A 20,266-nucleotide genomic window follows, 5' to 3' on the forward strand; every position below is an offset into this window, starting at 1 on the left:
TTGAATGAGCTTTTCTTTTGCCTGATTTTTCCATAAACAATTAGTATGCAGCCAATAACAAATTTATATACAACAATTTATTATAACTTAAGTTAGCCAAATATAAATAAGCAACATTTGCTGCCTCGCTACCACTGCCAGGGATATGCGATTTCAGGCATTCAACCCATTTTTATTCTGCACAAATTTTAAGTGCAAATTGCAAAGCGACTCAGCAAATGCTTTGATTGCTTGGTTTTTGAAGAATTGTACAGCTGGTGAGTGAGCAAAACAACAGTTGGTGAATTGTATAACAAGCTTTTACAGTTGCGCTTTTCAATTTTCTGAGTGCGCTTGGCCTTTCACAAAATAAATACAATTTTAGTCATCTATGTTACTGTACATATTTCGTAGTTTTAACGCATTTTATTTGCGCGACGCCTTCAGTGCGAAAACAATTAATTGTGGATTACTCATACGACTTATTGGTGTTGAGCGATTTTTTCGTTTTTTGTTTTCACTGAAGTGAGTCGAATTGGCGCCAAAATTTGTTATGGTCATTCATTTTAAATACTTAGTTAGTTACGGTTACGCTGTTATTATATCTCTTGATATGCATTTAACTGTAAATTAGATCGATTAGCTGTTGCTGTTAGCGTTGGGCACAAGAAATTGATATGCTACTTGGCAAAGATTAGAAACGATTACTACCGCTGGTCAATTAATCTAAAGATAATAATGATAAATTAGTAGTAAAGGTAATTTTAATACTTAAAATGTGTTATTTTGACAAATTTTGTATGGGGCAATCTAACTAAAGTTAGTTATGTTTTTATTTAAAAATTTTTTTTTTATATTTTTAAGTCAGAAGTTTAGATTATAAAGTAAACTAAGTAGTTACAAATATTTATATAAAAGGAATGATTATTATTTAAAAATAATCAAACATGAAATATTTCAAAATCCAAAAACAAATCGTCATGAATTATGATAATAATTTAAGAATAATTTGTTTTAACTAAATCTTGTTAAACTTGTTTTGCATATTTTTATTGCTTTGTTAAAAAAAAATTGTTATAACATAAGATTTTGAAGTAAACTAATGATTTAGAAATATTGCCATACAGAGAAAACTACGAAAAACCTGAAATTTTCAAAATCATCCAAATCCGGTTATCGTAAGGATGGTTAAGTTGGACTCGCCAGTCAATAAGACCTTACATAGACTGAATGTGTCCATATTTTTCAAAGTATGTTATTACTATGTACAGGATTATCAATTCCAAAAAAAATCCAAAAATCATTAAGGTCGGAACATTTTTTTTTAATTGCGTATATGATTAATTCTTTAATTTTAATTACTTCTTTGATTTTATTGCATAAATTGTTATTTATTAAAATGCAGGCTTTATGTTATTTGTTACTTATAAAATTTCACTGTACACCTGGTAGCAAAGAACACAACATTAACAACCGTAACCCGGCTCGGTGCCTCGGGGCAGCTTGAGCGCCGACCATATGGCCATAGTAGTATAGCGTCATCAATCACAAGACGAACAGACTACCTGATTCCCTATCTGCGCTTCGAGGGAGATCTTAAGGCCACAATAGAGGTGGACGGTTGCCGCAAGGGTGCGCAAATGGCGGACGAGGCGATACATGTGTACACAGATGGTTCCAAAGTAGTGGAAGGAGTAGGGTCTGCGGTATACTGTGCTGATCCAGAAATAAGCAGATCCTGCAGGCTGCCGGATTACTGTAGCTTGTTCCAAGCGGAAATATTAGCCGTAACCAAAGCAGTAGAAAGCCTGGAAGAAAATAGCCCAAGCTGCAATCGTGTTAACTATTATATTGACAGTCAAGCAGCAATTAAGGCAATAATCTCGCATAGCACATCTATCTAAATGCATCTTATAGTGTAAGCAGTCTCTAGAGAGAATCGGTACAGGGAGAAGTATACATCTATATTGGGTTCCAGGGCATATGGGAATAGATGGGAATGAAAAAGCGGACGAACAAGCTAAAAAGGGCGCATCCCTTGAAGCTTACTCCGTAGACGTCCCAATTAGACTGCGCGAGATTAAGCGAAGGCGGGAGGTGCACTTGATCGACTAAGCGGGAAAGGCGTGGTTTCAAGCGCGGGGCTGTAAAGTGTCGAAAATTATGTGTATGTCTTACAACCTTAGACTAACAAAGTTGCTCCTATCATTAAAAAGAGAGGACTGTAGACTCATGAAGGGTATTCTGACTGGACACTGTCTTCTGGAGTCACATGCCTTTAAATTTGGCTTGGTCAGTGATAGCAAATGTAGGAAGTGCGGGTTGGAGGAGGAAACGATCGAGCACGTTCTATGCTCGTGCCCTGCACTTGCCAGGCTAAGACTCCAGCTATTAGGAGTGATATAGCTGTCAGATCTAGAAGCAGCAAGTGGCTTAAATCCTAGGAAGCTTCTAGTATTTGCCAAGAGGACGGAGTTATTTTATAACATAGGTTTTTGATAGGGTTTTTCAGTTTGGTCGTTAAGACAATCTTCTGGTAACACTACGGACTCAATCAGTCTAGCTGAGGTCCTCAAGGACCGGCCAGTTCAACCTAACCTAACCTATAAAATTTCATGTATAACATAATATAATATAAATATTTTAGGTTAATTTCAGATTTTTTTATAACTACATGATTGGCTTGTTAAATAATAAAAAGTGCTTGCATTCTAAAACAAACAAATTAATTAATAAACTGTTTTTTATTAATATTTTTTTATTTCTTTAACAATTTTAAATAAATGGTTAATTAAAGAATTCATTACCCCTCAAATATTTACAATTAATTGATGTCAAAAACATAATTAGTATACTATATTTTTACTAAGCGAATTATCTATTATATATTATTACTTTATATTTAATTATTTCATTTCGTATTTATATTTAAGTACTTTTAATTATTTTTAAATTCCTTGAATAAATAAAATAAATAAATATTATAATTACTGAACAAAAATAGTTTGGTAAACATGGCTGAGAAAAATTATAAAAAAAATAATTATAAATGTTTGTTGCTGCTTTTCCCGGGAAATGAACCCTGGATCTTTAGTGTGGTAGGAGGTAGGTACGTAGGTGAAATGCCTGCGACCCTGGTCGCACAAGTAGCTATTTAAAGCCGTTTTGATGCCATGTAACTCGTCTAAAAACCTACGGAATGTTACGGTCAATATATTACAACCGGCCAGAGTTGTTGATAAAATTAAGAATATTCGGGATTGCTATCACAGATAACCCTCTGAGGTCTTCTATAAACGGGGTTCCAAGGAACCTTATAGCCGGGCTCTAGCTAGAACCCGGCATTTACACATAAAGTGTTCTAATGTCTCCCTGGCATTTGGATCTTTGCAGCTTCTGCAGTAGTCGTTATACGGAATACCCATATTTTCCGCATGCGTACCTACTGCCCACTGACCGGTGCAGACTGCGTGTGTTTGCGTGTGTTAGCCCTGAGTTTGTTCAGAAGACTTCTCGTCCTCTTTGCATGATAGTTTGGCCAAATGGATTTTGATATTGCACAGGTGGTGATGTTATTCCACTTTGTTTCTGCTTTCTTCAAGTAGAAGCTTTGGATATTCCCCTTGGCTACTGCTAAGGGTTATTTCCTCGTTCATCTTCGATGAGCGCCTGCATGCCAGCTCGTCAGCTTTCTCGTTACCCTCTATCCCCCTATGACCCGGGACGCAGATAAAGCATAGTTCTAGATTGGTGGATAACTGGAATATGAGTCGCTTACAAGCCCACACTAATTGTGAGTCAATGTGTGGCGAGGAAAGCGCTTTTATCGCTGCTTGGCTATCCGACAGGGTGCAAACTTTAACAGCTATATTCAAGCCCTCCAGTGATTTGCAGGCTTGCCAAATCGCGAGGATTTCTGCTTGAAACATGCTGCAGAGCGAGGTGGAGCACGTTAAAAAAAATAAAAGTTAATAAAACTAATCGAGTATTTAGGATTTAGTGAAAATAATAAGATAGTTTCAGTCCCATTAACGAAATATTAATTTCTGCATTAACTTACGAAGTCTATATTTCACAGAAATCCACTTGTTTTTACTACATTTTTCCATTTTTATTTAACAATTTTTAATTTGTATGTATTTTAAATAAATAATTAAGCTCAATATTGCAATGTAGTCGCATGACAGCGCATTTAACTAACAAAAAATTTAATTGAGGAATTTTGCATGTTGTAAAAAATGTTGGAGTTTTGTCCAAAGTATCAAATATTTAAATTAACTAACTTAATATTGCATGTTAACAAACGATTTGCTCTAGTTAAACGATTCAATTTGAATAATATGTAAAGTAATTACTTGGTTAGTACGGTAAAGGTAGTAAAATATGTATGGAATTTATTTGCGAAATATTTATTGAAATAAATCTTAAGAAATCTGTTCCAAACCATAAAACAAAATGGCAAGGTATATTGCATATGAAGCAGATTTATATGGCAATACCGAATCGATTTGTTTGTTGTTGTGAGCCAGGCGGAGTTAAAAAATGTTGTTGTAGGCCATTGAGAGATAAGAGCCTTTGCGTGTGCATTTCTGATATACAGCACTTTCTTAAATTCCCAAAATGTTTCTATATCACGGCAACTATCAAAATAAAAAATTCGAAACATTAAAATAAGTACAACTACAAACTGGTATCATTAAAATGTTGGAAAAAGCCAACAACAAAAGTCGACAAATGTGTAACTTTAATCAGCGTTCATTTGACAAGACACGTTTAAAATTGTTGACAGTTTAAGATGTAAACAAACATAAGAAAACATGACAGAAACATGGACGATAATAACATCATCAAAAACTGTTTTAGCCAAGTATTGCAAGACGCGAAACTCTGTATTGTATACAAATAAAAAATTAAATTAAATAATGATCAAAAATATATATAAAAGTCAAAGAAGTTGAAAAAATTTGTAATGACAAGTTGAGCAGCATATGTTTTCACAAATATCAACTAATTTGTTAAACAAAGAGGACAATCTAATATACATAACACGTTTCACTTAAGAGTTAGCTATATGGAAAAAAGAAGCTAAAAAGAGTGGTGAAGATTCAGTAAGGAGACTTTATTGAAAGGAAAATCCGTTATGCAAGATATATGAAATTTCTAGAATTTGCTAACAAGATCTTAGATCTCTTAGATAAAAATAAAAATATCTTGTTTTTCTCATAACAAAAATGAAATATTAAGTGCTTCATATAAAAGTATTATAAAAGTAGATACAGCATCTGCTATTCAAACTCACAACTGTACTAACGTTCATACATACATTCATAATATAAGTAATACTTGCAGCTTTTCAAATAAATCAACCGTTAGGAAAACATTTAACTAATAATAGAAATTCAGCAACATTATTTCCGGCAACATTATCACGCGCATCTATTTGTGTTAGCAACATTATGAGCATTGTATTGTTGACTTGAAACACAGCTATGCAACATATACAACGCACATATCTATTTCTATCTACAAACATTCATAACAACAACAATGCTGCCAATGCAATAACAGTAGCTGCTAACAACGAATCGTGTTTGATGGAAGATATGTTACGATATTCATTTGTAGTGACTGTGACAATTTCGAAATGAGTAATGCAAATCTTTGTTAGACAGTTCAGTTCAAGCAAGAACAACAACAAAAGTAAATAAACATAGACAACGGATTTATTGCATTTGAGTGGGATGGTAGGCTTATTTTTGAGCAATGAATTTTTATTATAAGTTGTTTAACTACTGCGACTTGATTTTCAAACGCGAAAATAAATTTAAATCAAATGAATTTATATGAATTACATAAGTTACATAAAATTAGAAGAAAAGAGGCAAAACGATAAAGAATTAACTTTGTCTCACTAAATGTTATTTTTCCTTATAGAAGAAGAGAAGAAGAGTTTTAGGTAGTCGTTATAGTGGGGAGAGAAGCCGTAGCTAGCCAGGTCGACGGTGGTTGATGTGAGGGGAGGTGGGCGTAATATTAGGGGAATTGTGTCCTAGCTGCGGGTGAAATCGATGGACGGATGGATGTATACCTAAAAATAATCAGTGTACCGGGTATTCGGCGAGGGGCCCGCAATTTAGAAGTACTAAGACATTTTTTTTTTAATTCAAGAGAAAGGCTAAAATGTGTGTTAGTTGCTCGCCGGTGTTTGAAGAGATGCGTCGGCCGATTTTGTTCAAACGTGGACTCGGATACCCCTAGAATGGGTGGGTAATATGGATATCAAATGAAAGCTGTTGCTGAGAGCTCTAAAGTAATTTTCATTGTGATATTCGATTTAGTCGCATCAACCTGGCAAAAAAAATGTATGCAGATAGGCCAAATTTAGGGCAGAAACACGTCTGCCGGGTCTGCTAGTTAATTTATAAAGATTATTTTACGTGGTTAAAATTTGTGTTTAAATCTTAAACTTTTTGGTCTAACTATATTTCCAAGCAGACCTTAAAGCATTTCTTCTAATCGACTTTCGTCATATGTGCATCCAATTTTAAACAGTCGGAACCGCACTTGGAATCGGAAGTCTCAATCAATCGGAAGTTCCGACGGATTAAAATCGTACTCGAAGCTTTGCTACATTCCCACTTCGTGGTATGCCATATATCTTTCAATCTACAAAAAAAAATTTGTCTGTTGACATTCCTGTCAAGGGCACACACACGCATGCAAATTCTTCTACCAAGCATTGACAATTAAGTTTTCACCATTTCAATGTTATGATACCTACTACATAGTACATGAAAGAAGTACACAGAATGACAATAATCAAGAAAATGTTGCTTATCGACGCATTGTTTTTTTTTTTTTTTTCAGTGTCAGCAAGCCAAGCAATTATGTATGTGGGCACCCAGGCGTATGAGTATTTTTTTTTTATTGGCGGCGCAGTAGCAGACACGCGATACAATATTTAATTATAGTGCGGCGTTAATTACAAATTTTCAACAAAGCACTGGCTTCGCACAATAAAATGAGAAATACATATGGGCAAATCCCAAAAACTTTTACTTTTTTTGATACTCGGGTTTTATACACGGGAAAAAAACTTAAGGCCAGAAAAAGGTACAAGGACATTAAGTTTGACCTTTCGACTATCCGATCTGATGATTTTAAAAATCAAGAAAGTTGATAGCAAGTTTTTGCAGAACTTCGAAACGTAAAAACGTCGATTTTTACACTTTTTCAAGCGATATCCTTGATTTTTTTTTTAATTTTTTCGATAAAATTTTGAGGCATCGCTGAAACGCTATGGAATTTAAACTGAGTGTTGTTTTTGAGACGGAGATTCTAAAATTAAGAGCAAATCGCCGATCACCAATTAAATCGCCTTTCGCCAATTTTGGGCGAAAATTTCGTATATTTGCCCCGTGTACAAATATCAATAACTTGCCTTGCGTGAATATTCCAAGAAGAGGCAATTGATGGTATACTAATGTGGTGTAGAGAAAAAATTAAGAAACGGGTATGAAATATTTGGCGGTTACCCGGTTTCATATTGTAACGAATTTACTTGCAAATCCTCTTATTTTCAACCCTCTGCTAAGTTCGAATCACTAAACTGTTGAATAAATAACTCCAATATGTAATAATGCAAAATAGCCTTTATTAAAGTACTTCACAATAACACTCAAACTGTGCAATGAATAGCTTGCTTAATAACCAAACTGATTGGTCTGGTCACTGCCTAGCATCGGCTTAGAGATAGCAGCACCCCTTAGTTTTGCTAATATTCGTAACAATATTTTTGCCGATATCTCTAAAACCGGGTCTCGGGTATCAACAAAATTTTACCTAAATATACCCCACATAGATATGTACATCCTGATAAAATTTCAACACAATCGGTTAAGAAGTGTTTCAATAAGTAAAAAAATTTAAGGTTTTCCGTGTTTATATTTTTATCAATATCTCCAAAACCGGATCTCGTGTATTAAAACTGTTTTACCTAAACATACTTCGTTCACATATCTATATGTTTTATAGTTTCAAAAGAATCGGCAGAAAGGTGTTAAAATAAATGTGTTGCAAACTTTGCAGTCAAAAATATTTGGCGGTTATCCGGTTTTATATTTTTACCGATATCTACAAAACCGGGTCTCGTGTATCAAAAAAATTTTGCATAGATAACAGCTGCATATATCTCCATATTTTTTTTAAATTTCGATATAATCGGTACAGAAGTGTTGAAATAAATGTTTATTTAACATTGCGACCTCAATTTATATATATTTTGCTCGATCTTTTGACTACATCTTTTTGAGGCATTATGTAAGACGAGTAACCACGATGCACTATAGCTCCAATTTACCCCTCCATGTTCCTAACAAAAAGATATTTGCGTGATACCATGTTTCAAAAAAAAATTTTTTCTCCAAAAAACCCCAAAGTTTGGCGGATTTCCCCATATGCTAGTTTTCTATTTTTTCTGCCAAAGACTTTTCCGATGGCAGTGGTTCCCGCATTATGCCACAATCAAACATTATTTTGGGCATAGTTATGACAAAAGAGAAGGATGGAGACATATATACATATGAGCGATTGTTCTTAGCAAAGTTGAATGCAACAATTTTATTATTCAGACCACGGTTGCCACACCATGTTTTCATTTGGGACCAAAATTCATCGAAAAAAGGACCAAGCCTCAAAAAAACGGACGGCATTTTTGCTTTATTTTATTGGTATGCAAACAACTCGGCAATTCACAAGAGCGTCGTATTCGTTGTAAAAGATAAAATTTTAGGACTTTTCCATGGTTTTCTACATATATAAAATTTTACTAAACATAGTAAAGACTTGTTTTTAATTCAAGCTGAACAAACAAAAATAAAGTGTACTTCATGGTATTATATTTTCACATTTCTAGGATAAGTATATGACTTTCACCAACCAAACGTTGTGAACCTAGTTTTGTTCACAAAGCTCTTAGTTGTAGCATTATTTTATTGATGGCAATGAAATAAAATGTATAGAGCAGTTAGGTTTTAGTAAGAAACGGTTCAAAAATTTGCGTTCTGGTGTTGCCGAACTATGTGGAGAACTCAGTAAATTACAAACTAAACGAAGCAATTTTTTAGTGCTATTATTATAGGTGCTTAGTTTTTCTCTTAACGTTTAAACTTTATATCAAAGCCTAGATTCAGTAAGTGTTGGTTTTGATACCAGGCCTCAGGGGCTAATTTGGTTCTGCTAGCACCTATGGGGAAAATTGTACACAAAACAGTTCTTCTGAAATCAAATCTCTTTTGTATTTGCTTCAAAAGCTGAATATAAAAATCAACTTTTTTAATCACAATTCGTTGTACATTTATAAAGTTAGCGCCATCAAGAAGTATTTCTGCCTTCCAATTAAAATATTTCTTGTGCCAAGATACTTAGTTTTCAAGTACTTTGCGTGGCTAGCATGACAATAGTCCTGGAATTCCTTCAACTCATTGAGCTGGGTGCCAAACGTGAAGTAACGCATAGAAGTTTTTTGTAAAAAATTTTAAAGTGTTAGGCTCACGGCAGAGTGCTCGCTATAAGCTATGCTAGGCATAAAGCAATTTTTATTTCCATATATTTTACAAGCCTGAAACGTTTCTGCATTAACACAGTGTAACTTTTACAATTTTCCATAAAATATAAATTTTAATAGCTTTTTATCTTTATGTTATAGCATCGTTTCTCGCTTGCTTAGTTATTCCTTCACAAACTCTCAATATCTCTCAGTATGCTTGAATTAAGTAAGTGGCAATTACACTTAATATAAAAGAAATTAGTTTCATTCTTTTACTTAGGTTTCAATTCATTCAACTTGACGACCATCGTAATGGCTTCATCAGTGGCAAGCCCTGTCAAATTTCTTAGAGGCTTTTATCTCTACTAATGACAAAAATCGTTCACTAAGTGTTTGATAACCAATCGAAATATCTAGCCATTATTGTTATTATTATAAAACAATAGTTTTTTTGATAAGTCGTTTGTTTCGTGAACAAATGACGACAATATGTGTACCACACTTTTCTTTTTAATGTCTCGCCTAAATTATTTCCTATGTGAAATGTCACTATTCTCGTACATTTTTATTGACTAAGCAATTTTTTTGGTGAGAATTCCATTAAAGTAAATTCAAAATTATATGTGGGTTAACGTATATGCGGCAAATTTTTTGGGCAATATTGTGAATTTTTAACTGAGTGAAAAAGAAAGAAGTACCAAAATCGTGGCTACTGCCTAAAAAGGACCAAAATTGAAAAAAAGGAACCAGCGGACCAAATGGAGTTGGAAGGCACCATTTTTGGTCCAAATGGACCAAAGTGGCAACCGTGATAGGTGCACAAACAATTGGACATATATGCGCATACGCAATTTAATAATGTATTTCCTTTTAATAAGTATTTTTTATAGCCATTTATATGAATTTGTGGCTCTTTTTTTAAGTTCTTTTTTACACTCCACACGCAATGTCTTAAATCTAGTGTTTGTTGTCTGTCGATTTTCCTACAAATGTTATTATTATTGTTAAATTGGACTTTTATTAAACTAACAAGTTCTGCTCCTTTAATTTTGTCATTGGCATACATGTTAAGAAATCTATTTAAAATCAAATATACATTTCAGCAAATATAAGTTTATTAAATAAAAAATATCAATGATATTATATACACTGCAATTGAATGTTGCAACTGCGCCCAAGACAATACGAAATGTTCACTGTTAGTGAAATCATAAGTTTTTGCAGCGAAAACTTGTTAACGAGACAAATTCATATATACAAACCAAAACATTGGGTGACACACTGGTGCGATAAATGCACTGGTACTCCTAGGTGACACTCAAGAATAAAGAAAATAAATAAACAAAAAAATTACTACGTTTATTTCTTAGAGAACGTTGGTGAAAAACAAGTAAGGAAGGCTAAGTTTGGGTGTAACCGAACATTACATACTCAGCTGAGAGCTTTGGGGACAAAATAAGGGAAAATCACCATATACGAAAATGAACCCAGGGTAACCCTGGAATGTGTTTGTATGACATGGGTATCAAATGGAAGGTATTAAAGAGTATTTTAAAAGGGAGTGGGCGGGATATCGCAATAAAGGTGGACCAGGGGTGACTCTAGAATGTGTTTGTACGATATGGGAATCAAATGAAAGGTGTTAATGAGTATTTTAAAAGGAAGTTGGCCTTAGTTCTATAGAGGGACGCCTTTTCGAGACGTCGCCATAAAGGTGGACGAGGGGTGACTCTACAATTTGTTTGTACGATATGGGTATCAAATTAAAGGTATTAATGAAGGTTTTGAAAGGGAGTGGCCCTTAGTTGTATATTTGAAGGCGTCAATAAACCAATCCAATCACCATGTTTCATCCCTACTTTTCGTATTTGGTATAGAATTATGACATTTTTTCAATTTTTCGAAATTTTCGATATCGAAAAAGTGGACGTGGTCATAGTCGCATTTGGCCCCTTTTTAACACCAAGATAAAGCGAGTTCAAATAAGTACGTGAACTAAGTTTAGTAAAGATATATCGATTTTTGCTCAAGTTATCGTGTTAACGGCCGAGCGGAAGGTCAGACGGTCGACTGTGTATAAAAACTGCGCGTGGCTTCAACCGATTTCGCTCATTTTCACAGAAAACTGTTATCGTCATAGAGGCTTTGCCCTTACCAACTTTCATAAGGATTGGTAAATTTTTGTTCGACTTATGGCATTAAAAGTGTTCAAGACAAATTAAATGAAAAAGGGCGGAGCTACGCCCATTTTTAAAATTTCTTTTATTTTTGTATTTTGTTACACCATATCATTACTTGAGTTGAATGTTGACAAAATTTACTTATATGCTGTAAAGATATTGAATTTTTTCTTAAAATTTGACTTTAAAAAAAATTTTTTTTTTAAGTGGGCGTGCTCTTCATCCGATTGTGCCAATTTTTATTAAGCATAATTATAGTAATATGAGTAATACTCCTGTCAAATTTCATCATAATATCTTCAACGACTGTGAAATTACAGCTTGCAAAACTTTGAAATTACATTCCTTTAAAAGTCGGCGGTGCCACGCCCATTGTCCAAAATTTTACCAATTTTAGATTCTTCGTCATAAGTTCAACCAACCTACCAAGTTTCATCGCTTTATCCTACTTTGGTAATGAATTATCGCGCTTTTTCGATTCTTCGAAATTTTCGATATCGAAAAAGTGGGCGCGGTTATAGTCCGATATCATTCATTTTAAGTAGCGATCTGAGATGAGTGCCCAGGAACCTACGTACCAAATTTCATCAAGATACCTCAAAATTTACTCAAGTTATCGTGTTAACGGACAGACGGACGGACGGACCGACATGGCTTAATCAAATTTTTTTTCGGTACTGATGATTTTGATATATGGAGGTCTATATCTATCTCGATTCTTTATACCTGTACAACCAACTGTTATCCAATCAAAGTTAATATACTCTGTGAGCTCTGCTCAACTGAGTATAAAAATGTTGCATGTTTCAAATTAGAAATTAGTATGTATGCCCCGGGGTATGTTCAATTACCACCTTTATTTTGCTGATTGTTTTATTGATTTTTTATACGCGAGTTATTCCACCTACTGTGCATAATTGTGGAAGTCGTGCTAAAAAACCCACAAAATATCAACGGTTGTTAAATATATACTTACAATTGATTTGCAAATGATATATGTGAAAAAAATGTGCATACTTTACGTATGCGTGTTTATTTAGTATGTGTTTGAGAAAACCACAGCAAACAAATATATTACTAGCAATACCCAAAAGACATTGTCCAAACCGAACTTTACTTGCATAACTTAAGAAACTTTAAAGAATATTTTATTTTATTTCTCTTCTCTGCCAAGAGAGGAAGGCTCGTAGTAGAAAAACAGACAGAAAAGGAGTGGAGACGAAAGTAAAGATTAGAAATCAAAACCGAAGCTGGAACTGAAACAGGACTGCATGTTACCGATTTGTTTTCGAATGCTAACGGTTTGCTACCGATAAGTTATCGATTTGTAATGGACGTTTTATAGAAGAGCTATCAGTTTTTTTCGAAAATGTATCGGTTTGATATTGAAAATCTATAGAATATTTATCGAAAAATAACGATAAGCTACCAAAAAGTTATCGTTTGCTTATCGAAAATTTACCGATTTGTTATCGAAGAGCTATCAATTTTTTATCGATGATTGTTGTCAATTTTTTATGAAAAAGCTATCGATATGACACCAAAATTTATCGCTTTGATGTCAAAAAAATAACGATAAGCTATGGAAAAATTTTAGTTTTCATATCGAAAAGGTATCGGTTTGTTACCGGCGTGTTATGAATTTGTTATCGCAAAGTTATCAATTTGTTATCGAAAGGATATAGAATTTGTGTCCAAAAGTTGTCGGCTTTTTATCAGAGTGCAACAATTTGTTATCGGTGTGTTATCGACGACTCATCGAATTGTTATGAAACGGATAACGATATAACTTTACTAAAAAATCAGTGACACATTTGTAACCCGGCAAGTCTAAAGATGCAGATGGGTTTTAAATGAAATTTGTGCAATTACATAACTGGCCGATACGTCTTCCACATAAACAGTTGAATACGGACCAACTATATGAGCTTGAAAAATATATATTTCAATTAAGAAAATAACGCATATCAGGCCTACTTAGTAAGAGTCCAATTTTAAACTTCGAAAGCCAATGTTTTGGAGTGTAACTTCGAAGAAAGGGGTAATTATTGTTTTGTTTCAAACCCCATAAAAAATGATTTTGACGTATGGTAATGTACAATAGTGTCAATGGAAAAAATGTCAATTGAAATTATTTCTCTTTTGAAAGCGAATTTATGTCGGCGAAGTTAATTGAGATTTGGGATGAAATTCGCGCGATTTTGTATTAAAAACTGTTTCTCATGGCGTGAAAAAATTATTCTGGCATTAAATCACTTTCGTAAGCAAATGTATGTCATTGATTTTAATTCGCTTTCAAAAAAGAATTAAACTCGATTGACGTTAATTTCATTTACCTTATTTAACCTAACGTAACTCATGCAATAATTTCGGTTATATTAAATTTAAATTTATTTTTAAAATATTTATAATTCGCCATTTTCGACATTTGTGACGTTTGACATCGGCATTTCAATGCGCTTTCGCATTTTTTAAATACACTCTATTTTTTGTTTATTCTTAAAACACATGTCACTAACCCATTTGTTTTAGTTTCTTATCTTTCTAATAAAAACAATAGCACCAATGAATTGAATAAATTAAATTAATACCAACTTGCATAACTTGTAGGATGACTCTTTATCCATTGCAATTAGTTTACACTCTAAGCGTATATTTTCAAGTAAATTGCCTGAAAAACAAAAGATGGTACATACAATTTACACTTCTAACAAAAAACCAGTAACAGTAATAGAAAATGTGCTCATATGTACATGCTTACATGCACACATAGTGCATTATATGTATTTAGTTATTTATTTTTAAATGCAGAGTCGCACATTTGAGCATAAATCAATGAATGAATTAGCCACGTTTGTTACAACAAATTGGCAGCCCTTAGATAGGCACAAAAGCAAAAACAACAAAGTAATTGGCTAGGCATGTGGCAAACAGACAAACAGCCAAATGGGTATATACGGACAATATACTAATAGCAATAAAAAAATAGCAAAACGCACCAATAACAAAAAAAAATAACAATAGTTTGATTATTATTATTCAAAACAAGTAAGGAAGGTTAAGTTCTGGTGTAACCGAACATTACATACTCAGTTGAGAGCTATGGTGACAACATAAGGGAAAACAACCATGTAGGAAAATGAACCGAGGGAAACCGTGGAATGTGTTTGTATGACATGTGTATCAAATGAAAGACATTAAAGAGTATTTTATGAGGGAGTGGGCCATAGTTCTATAGGTGGACGCCATTTAGGGATATCGCCATAAAGGTGGATCAGGGTTGACTCTAGAATTTGTTTGTACAATATAGGTATCAAACGAATGGTGTTAATGAGTATTTTAAAAGGGAGTGGGCCTTAGTCCTATAGGTGGACGCCGTTTCAAAATATCGCCATAAAGGTGGACCAGGGGTGACTCTAGAATGTGTTTATACGATATGGGTATCAAATTAAAGGTATTAATGAGGGTTTTAAAAGGGAGTGGTGGTTGTTGTATAGGTGGTCGCCTTTTCGAGATATCGCCATAAAGGTGGACCAGGGGTGATCCTAGAATTTGTTTGTACAATATGGGTATCAAAAGAAAGGTGTTAAAGAGTATTTTAAAAGGGAGTAATCCTTAGTTCCATAGGTGGACGCCGTTTCGAGATATCGCCATAAAGGTGGACCAGGGGTGACCCTAGAATTTTTTTGTACAATATGGGTATCAAAAGAAAGGTGTTAATGAGTATTTTAAAAGGGAGTAATCCTTAGTTCCATAGGTGGACGCCGTTTCGAGATATTGCCATAAAGGTGGACCAGGGGTGGCCCTAGAATTTGTTTGTACAATATGGGTATCAAAAGAAAGGTGTTAATGAGTATTTTAAAAGGGAGTAATCCTTAGTTCCATATGTGGACGCCGTTTCGAGATATCGCCATAAAGGTGGACCAGGGGTGACCGTAGAATTTGTTTGTACAATATGGGTATCAAAAGAAAGGTGTTAATGAGTATTTTAAAAGGGAGTTATCCTTAGTTCCATAGGTGGACGCCGTTTCGAGATATCGCCATAAAGGTGGACCAGGGATGACCCTAGAATTTGTTTGTACAATATGGGCATCAAACGAAAGGTGTTAATGAGTATTTTAAAAGGGAGTGGACCTTAGTTCTATAGGTGGACGCCGTTTCTAAATATCGCCATAAAGGTGGACCAGGGGTGACTCTAGAATGTGTTTGTATGATATGGGTATCAAATTAAAGGTATTAATTAGGGTTTTAAAAGGGAGTGGTGGTTGTTGAATAGGTGGTCGCATTTTCGAGATATCGCCATAAAGGTGGACCAGGGGTGACCCTAGAATTTGTTTGTACAATATGGGTACCAAAAGAAAGGTGTTAATGAGTATTATAAAAGGGAGTAATTCCATAGGTGGACGCCGTTTCGAGATATCGCCATAAAGGTTGAGCAGGGGTGACCCTAGAATTTATTTGTACAATATGGGTATCAAAACAAAGATGTTAATGAGAATTTTAAAAGGGAGTAATCCTTAGTTCCATAGGTGGATGCCGTTTCGAGATACCGCCATAAAGGTGGACCAGGGGTAACTCTAGAATTCGTTTGTGCAATATGGGTATCAAACGAAAGGTGTTAATGAGTATTTTAAAAGGGAGGGGGCCTTAGTTCTATAGGTGTTCGCCTTTTCGAGATATCGCCATAAAGGTGGACCAGGGGTGACTCTAGACTTTGTTTGTACGATATGGGTATCAAATGAAAGATGTTAATGAGTATTTTTAAAAGGGAGTGGGCCTTCGTTCTATAGGTGTTCCCCTTTTCGAGATATCGCCATAAAGGTGGACCAGGGGTGACTCAAGAATGTGTTTGTACGATATGGGTATCAAATTAAAGGTATTAATGAGAGTTTTAAAAGGGAGTGGTGGTAGTTGTATATGTGAAGGCGTTTTCCAGATATCGACCAAAATTTGGACCAGGGTGACCCAGAATATCATCTGTTGGATACCGCAAATTTATTTATATATGTAATTCCTGCCACGATTTTAAGGGTTTTTTATTTCGCCCTGCAGACCTTTTTCATTTTCTTCTACTTAATATGGTAGGTGTCACAACCATTTTATAAAGTTTTTTCTAAAGTTATATTTCGCGTCAATAAACCAATCCAATTACCTCACCATGTTTCATCCCTTTTTTCGTATTTGGTATAGAATTATGGCATTTTTTTAATTTTTCGTAATTTTCTATATCGAAAAATTGGGCCTGGTCATTGTCGGATTTCGTTCATTTTTCATACCAAGATAAAGTGAGTTCAAGTAAGTACGTGAACTAAGTTCATTAAAGATATGTCGATTTTTGCTCAAGTTATCATGTTAACGGCCATGCGGAAGGACAGACGAACGACTGTGTATAAAAACTGGGCGTGGCTTCAACCGATTTCGCCCGTTTTCACAGAAAACAGTTAACATCATAAAATCTATGCCCCTACCAAACTTCAAAAGGATTGGTTAATTTTTTTCGAGTTATGGCGTTAAAAGTATCCTAGACAAATTAAATGAAAAAGGGCGGAGCCACGCCCATTTTGAAATTTTCTTTTATTTTTGTATTTTGTTGCACCATATCATTACTGGAGTTGAATGTTGACATAATTTACTTATACACTGTGAAGATATTAAATTTTTTGTTAAAATTTTACTTTAAAAAAAAATTTTTTTAAAAGTGGGCGTGGTCCTTCTCCGCTTTTGCTAATTTTTATTAGGCGTACATATAGTAATAGGAGTAATGTCCCTGCCAAATTTCATCATGATATCTTCAACGATTGACAAATTACAGCTTGCAAAACTTCTAAATTACCTTCTTTTAAAAGTGGGCGGTGCCACGCCTATTGTCCAAAATTTTACTAGTTTTTTATTCTGCGTCATAAATTCAACTCATCTACCAAGTTTCGTCGCTTTATCTGTCTTTGGTAATGAATTGTCGCACTTTTTCGGTTTTTCGAAATTTTCGATATCAAAAAAGTGGGCGTTGTTATAGTCCGATATCGTTCATTTTAAATAGCGATCTGAGATGAGTGCTCAGGAACCTACATACCAAATTTCATCAAGATACCTCAAAATTTACTCAAGTTATAGTGTTAACGGACGGACGGACGGACGGACATGGCTCAATCAAATTTTTTTTCGATCCTGATTATTTTGAGATATGGAAGTCTATATCTATCTCGATTCCTTTATATATGTACAACCAACCGTTATCCAATCAAACTTAATATACCCTGTGAGCTCTGCTCAACTGAGTATAAATATGTATTTTAAGTTCTTCGAGGGCTTTTTGTTTCTTTTGAAAATTTTCAACTTTTATTGTTGTTTAAATTTTTTAAGTAAATTTTAATATTAATTCTCAAGTATTTATAAATTTTGCAACCCTATCTAACAATTTATTTTTGTTTTTTTATTTTTAGTTTGTTTCCATTCTTGCCATCTGCATGTCATTGGCTTTGGTCGCCAGTCAACAGTTCTTCGGCTTTCCAAGTGGGTTCAGTTTTAATCCATTGGGCGCCGCGGGTCCATTATCACCAAATTCAGTTCGAGATGCTCGTAATGATAGAGGTAAAATGAAGATACTAATTTAAATTATTTTAAAATTTATATGAGATTTATTGTAAATAGCTACTTATATTCGTATCAAGCGGAGAATATTCGCCACCGTATTATTTATGCCTTAAAGGTACTACCTGTTTTTTGGTAATGCGTCTTTTGGAATTCCCTACCGGTTACTTTGCCTACTATCTTTGTCAAAATATTGTACACTTAACCCGTGCTTTGTTATTTTTTAATAATCGGTTGAAACTGTTTCATTTGCCCAAAAACGAAACCTACATATGTCCGCTAAATCGATTACAGCAGTTTCCAATTCACAAACCCGCAACTGCGTTAAAAACATTAAATTTTTCAAAATCCAAGCAGTAGTTGTTCAATGTCGTCCAATTTTTCAAAGCCGAAACTGTAATCATTTAAATAAATTTAATTTTCATATTCAAATCTGACACCGCAATGGCTTTATTTTTCGAACCTGAAATCGCAATCGAAATCTTTAAACGAAACGGTTACTTACCGTTTCACTTCTTAAAACCGACACCAAAAAGTTGATCGTTTCAAAAAGATTTGAAATATTCATCCACCCCACAACTGAAATCATTACTGGTATGTGTTTCAAAATGTGTAACGAAACCTTTACTTTTTATAGCCGTTTTATTTTACTCAAGCGATTCCAACACTGCAACCGTTTAAAGCCGGTTCATTTTTAAAAACCGACATGCACGACAAGGCTATAGCTGTTTCGATTATACCTTGTATGCCTGCCATAAAAGAGCTGGCTGAGCCCATTCCCATCTGTACAAGAACATACTGTATGTGGTTTCCGAAAGTCCTGTCTATTCTTAGGGTTAAAGTTGCGTCCTTAACTGCAATGAGTATAGACTGCTCGGGTGAATTAAAATTATGGCTCACTCCTGCAGACTCATACGTTCAGAAGATCACAAGTCCCCCATCTCCAAATATTAGCTGCCTCAAAGTAGTCTTGCCGACTCGTATGAGACTATTTCAGCCTAACGCTCGTTTAGTTCTCCACGAACTGACTGCCTGCGGCCAGTAGAATACTGTAACTCGCCCAATAAGTTCTAAGATTTTGAAATTAAAACGTTCTCCGTTATGAAGATTTTTGACTGAGTGTGTGGCCATAACACACGCAAACCGAAACGAAGCTTGGAGGTATACAAGCGGTTAGATTAGGTATGAATTTCCGCTAAATCGTAAAGAATCTTCAGGATGGATATACAACTTTTTTTTTGAATCGGTTTCGTTCTTTGGTATTAAATACAACGAGGTCAACAGTTTCTAGATTGACAAGGGACGGTTGCTTAGTATTGACTATTCTTTCTAATTTTCTTATTACTAATTAAATTTCATCTTCTTCTTTCTCTTTCTATTTATCAACTAGGTCCTGTGCTATTTCCACCATCACCACCAAATCCGCTTGATGAAAGCAGCGGCGTGATTGTTGGCGCTTCTGGATACGGTTTCGTGCCACCACAACAACAAAGTAAACCTAAATAAATTATTAGCTAGTATTTCAGTCAGCCATATAAACAAACAGTTTTCCAAACCAATTTACACCAATACCAACTGAAAAATAACACAAATTCCACCTAACACAACCCAACCGGCTAAAACCAACAAAAGCAAAGAAAAGTTTTCTTGCAAGGCAATAAGTCAATTACACAAAGAAAACAACACATAGCATTGCAAAAAAACATAAAGGACAAAGAAATCAAAAGCTTTATTAATTTAAATACTATAAGTAGCAAAATTAATGAATGGTGTTGAATTTTTTAATGATATTTCAACATGCAAAAGTATATATATTAGACAGTTGCATAAACTTGTTTTTTTTTTTCGACAGGCGCAAAAGTTTCATTAAGATTGTAAGTACATGAACCATTTTAATCTATTTCTAAAACCTTTTTTTTTTCAAAAATACCTAGACTTTCAATTAGAAAATGTTTAACGAAAAATACCGGAT

The 20,266-nt window shown here is 34.3% G+C and overlaps 1 protein-coding gene across 3 annotated transcripts in view; it reads left to right on the forward strand.

Annotated features, from left to right (window-relative positions):
- LOC137238353 (uncharacterized) overlaps positions 1–20,266 on the forward strand; it is a 99,395-nt gene that overhangs the window by 33,883 nt on the left and 45,246 nt on the right. For all 3 annotated transcript variants that reach the window (XM_067763220.1, XM_067763223.1, XM_067763221.1), the window contains exons 2-3: positions 18,147–18,294; positions 19,685–19,786. In XM_067763220.1, coding sequence (XP_067619321.1) covers positions 18,147–18,294; positions 19,685–19,786 — 250 coding nt within the window. The remainder of the gene's footprint in view (positions 1–18,146; positions 18,295–19,684; positions 19,787–20,266) is intronic.

The sequence above is a fragment of the Eurosta solidaginis genome, chromosome 1, assembly GCF_040869045.1.
Source record: "Eurosta solidaginis isolate ZX-2024a chromosome 1, ASM4086904v1, whole genome shotgun sequence".
In the NCBI taxonomy this organism is placed as follows: Eukaryota; Metazoa; Arthropoda; class Insecta; order Diptera; family Tephritidae; genus Eurosta; species Eurosta solidaginis.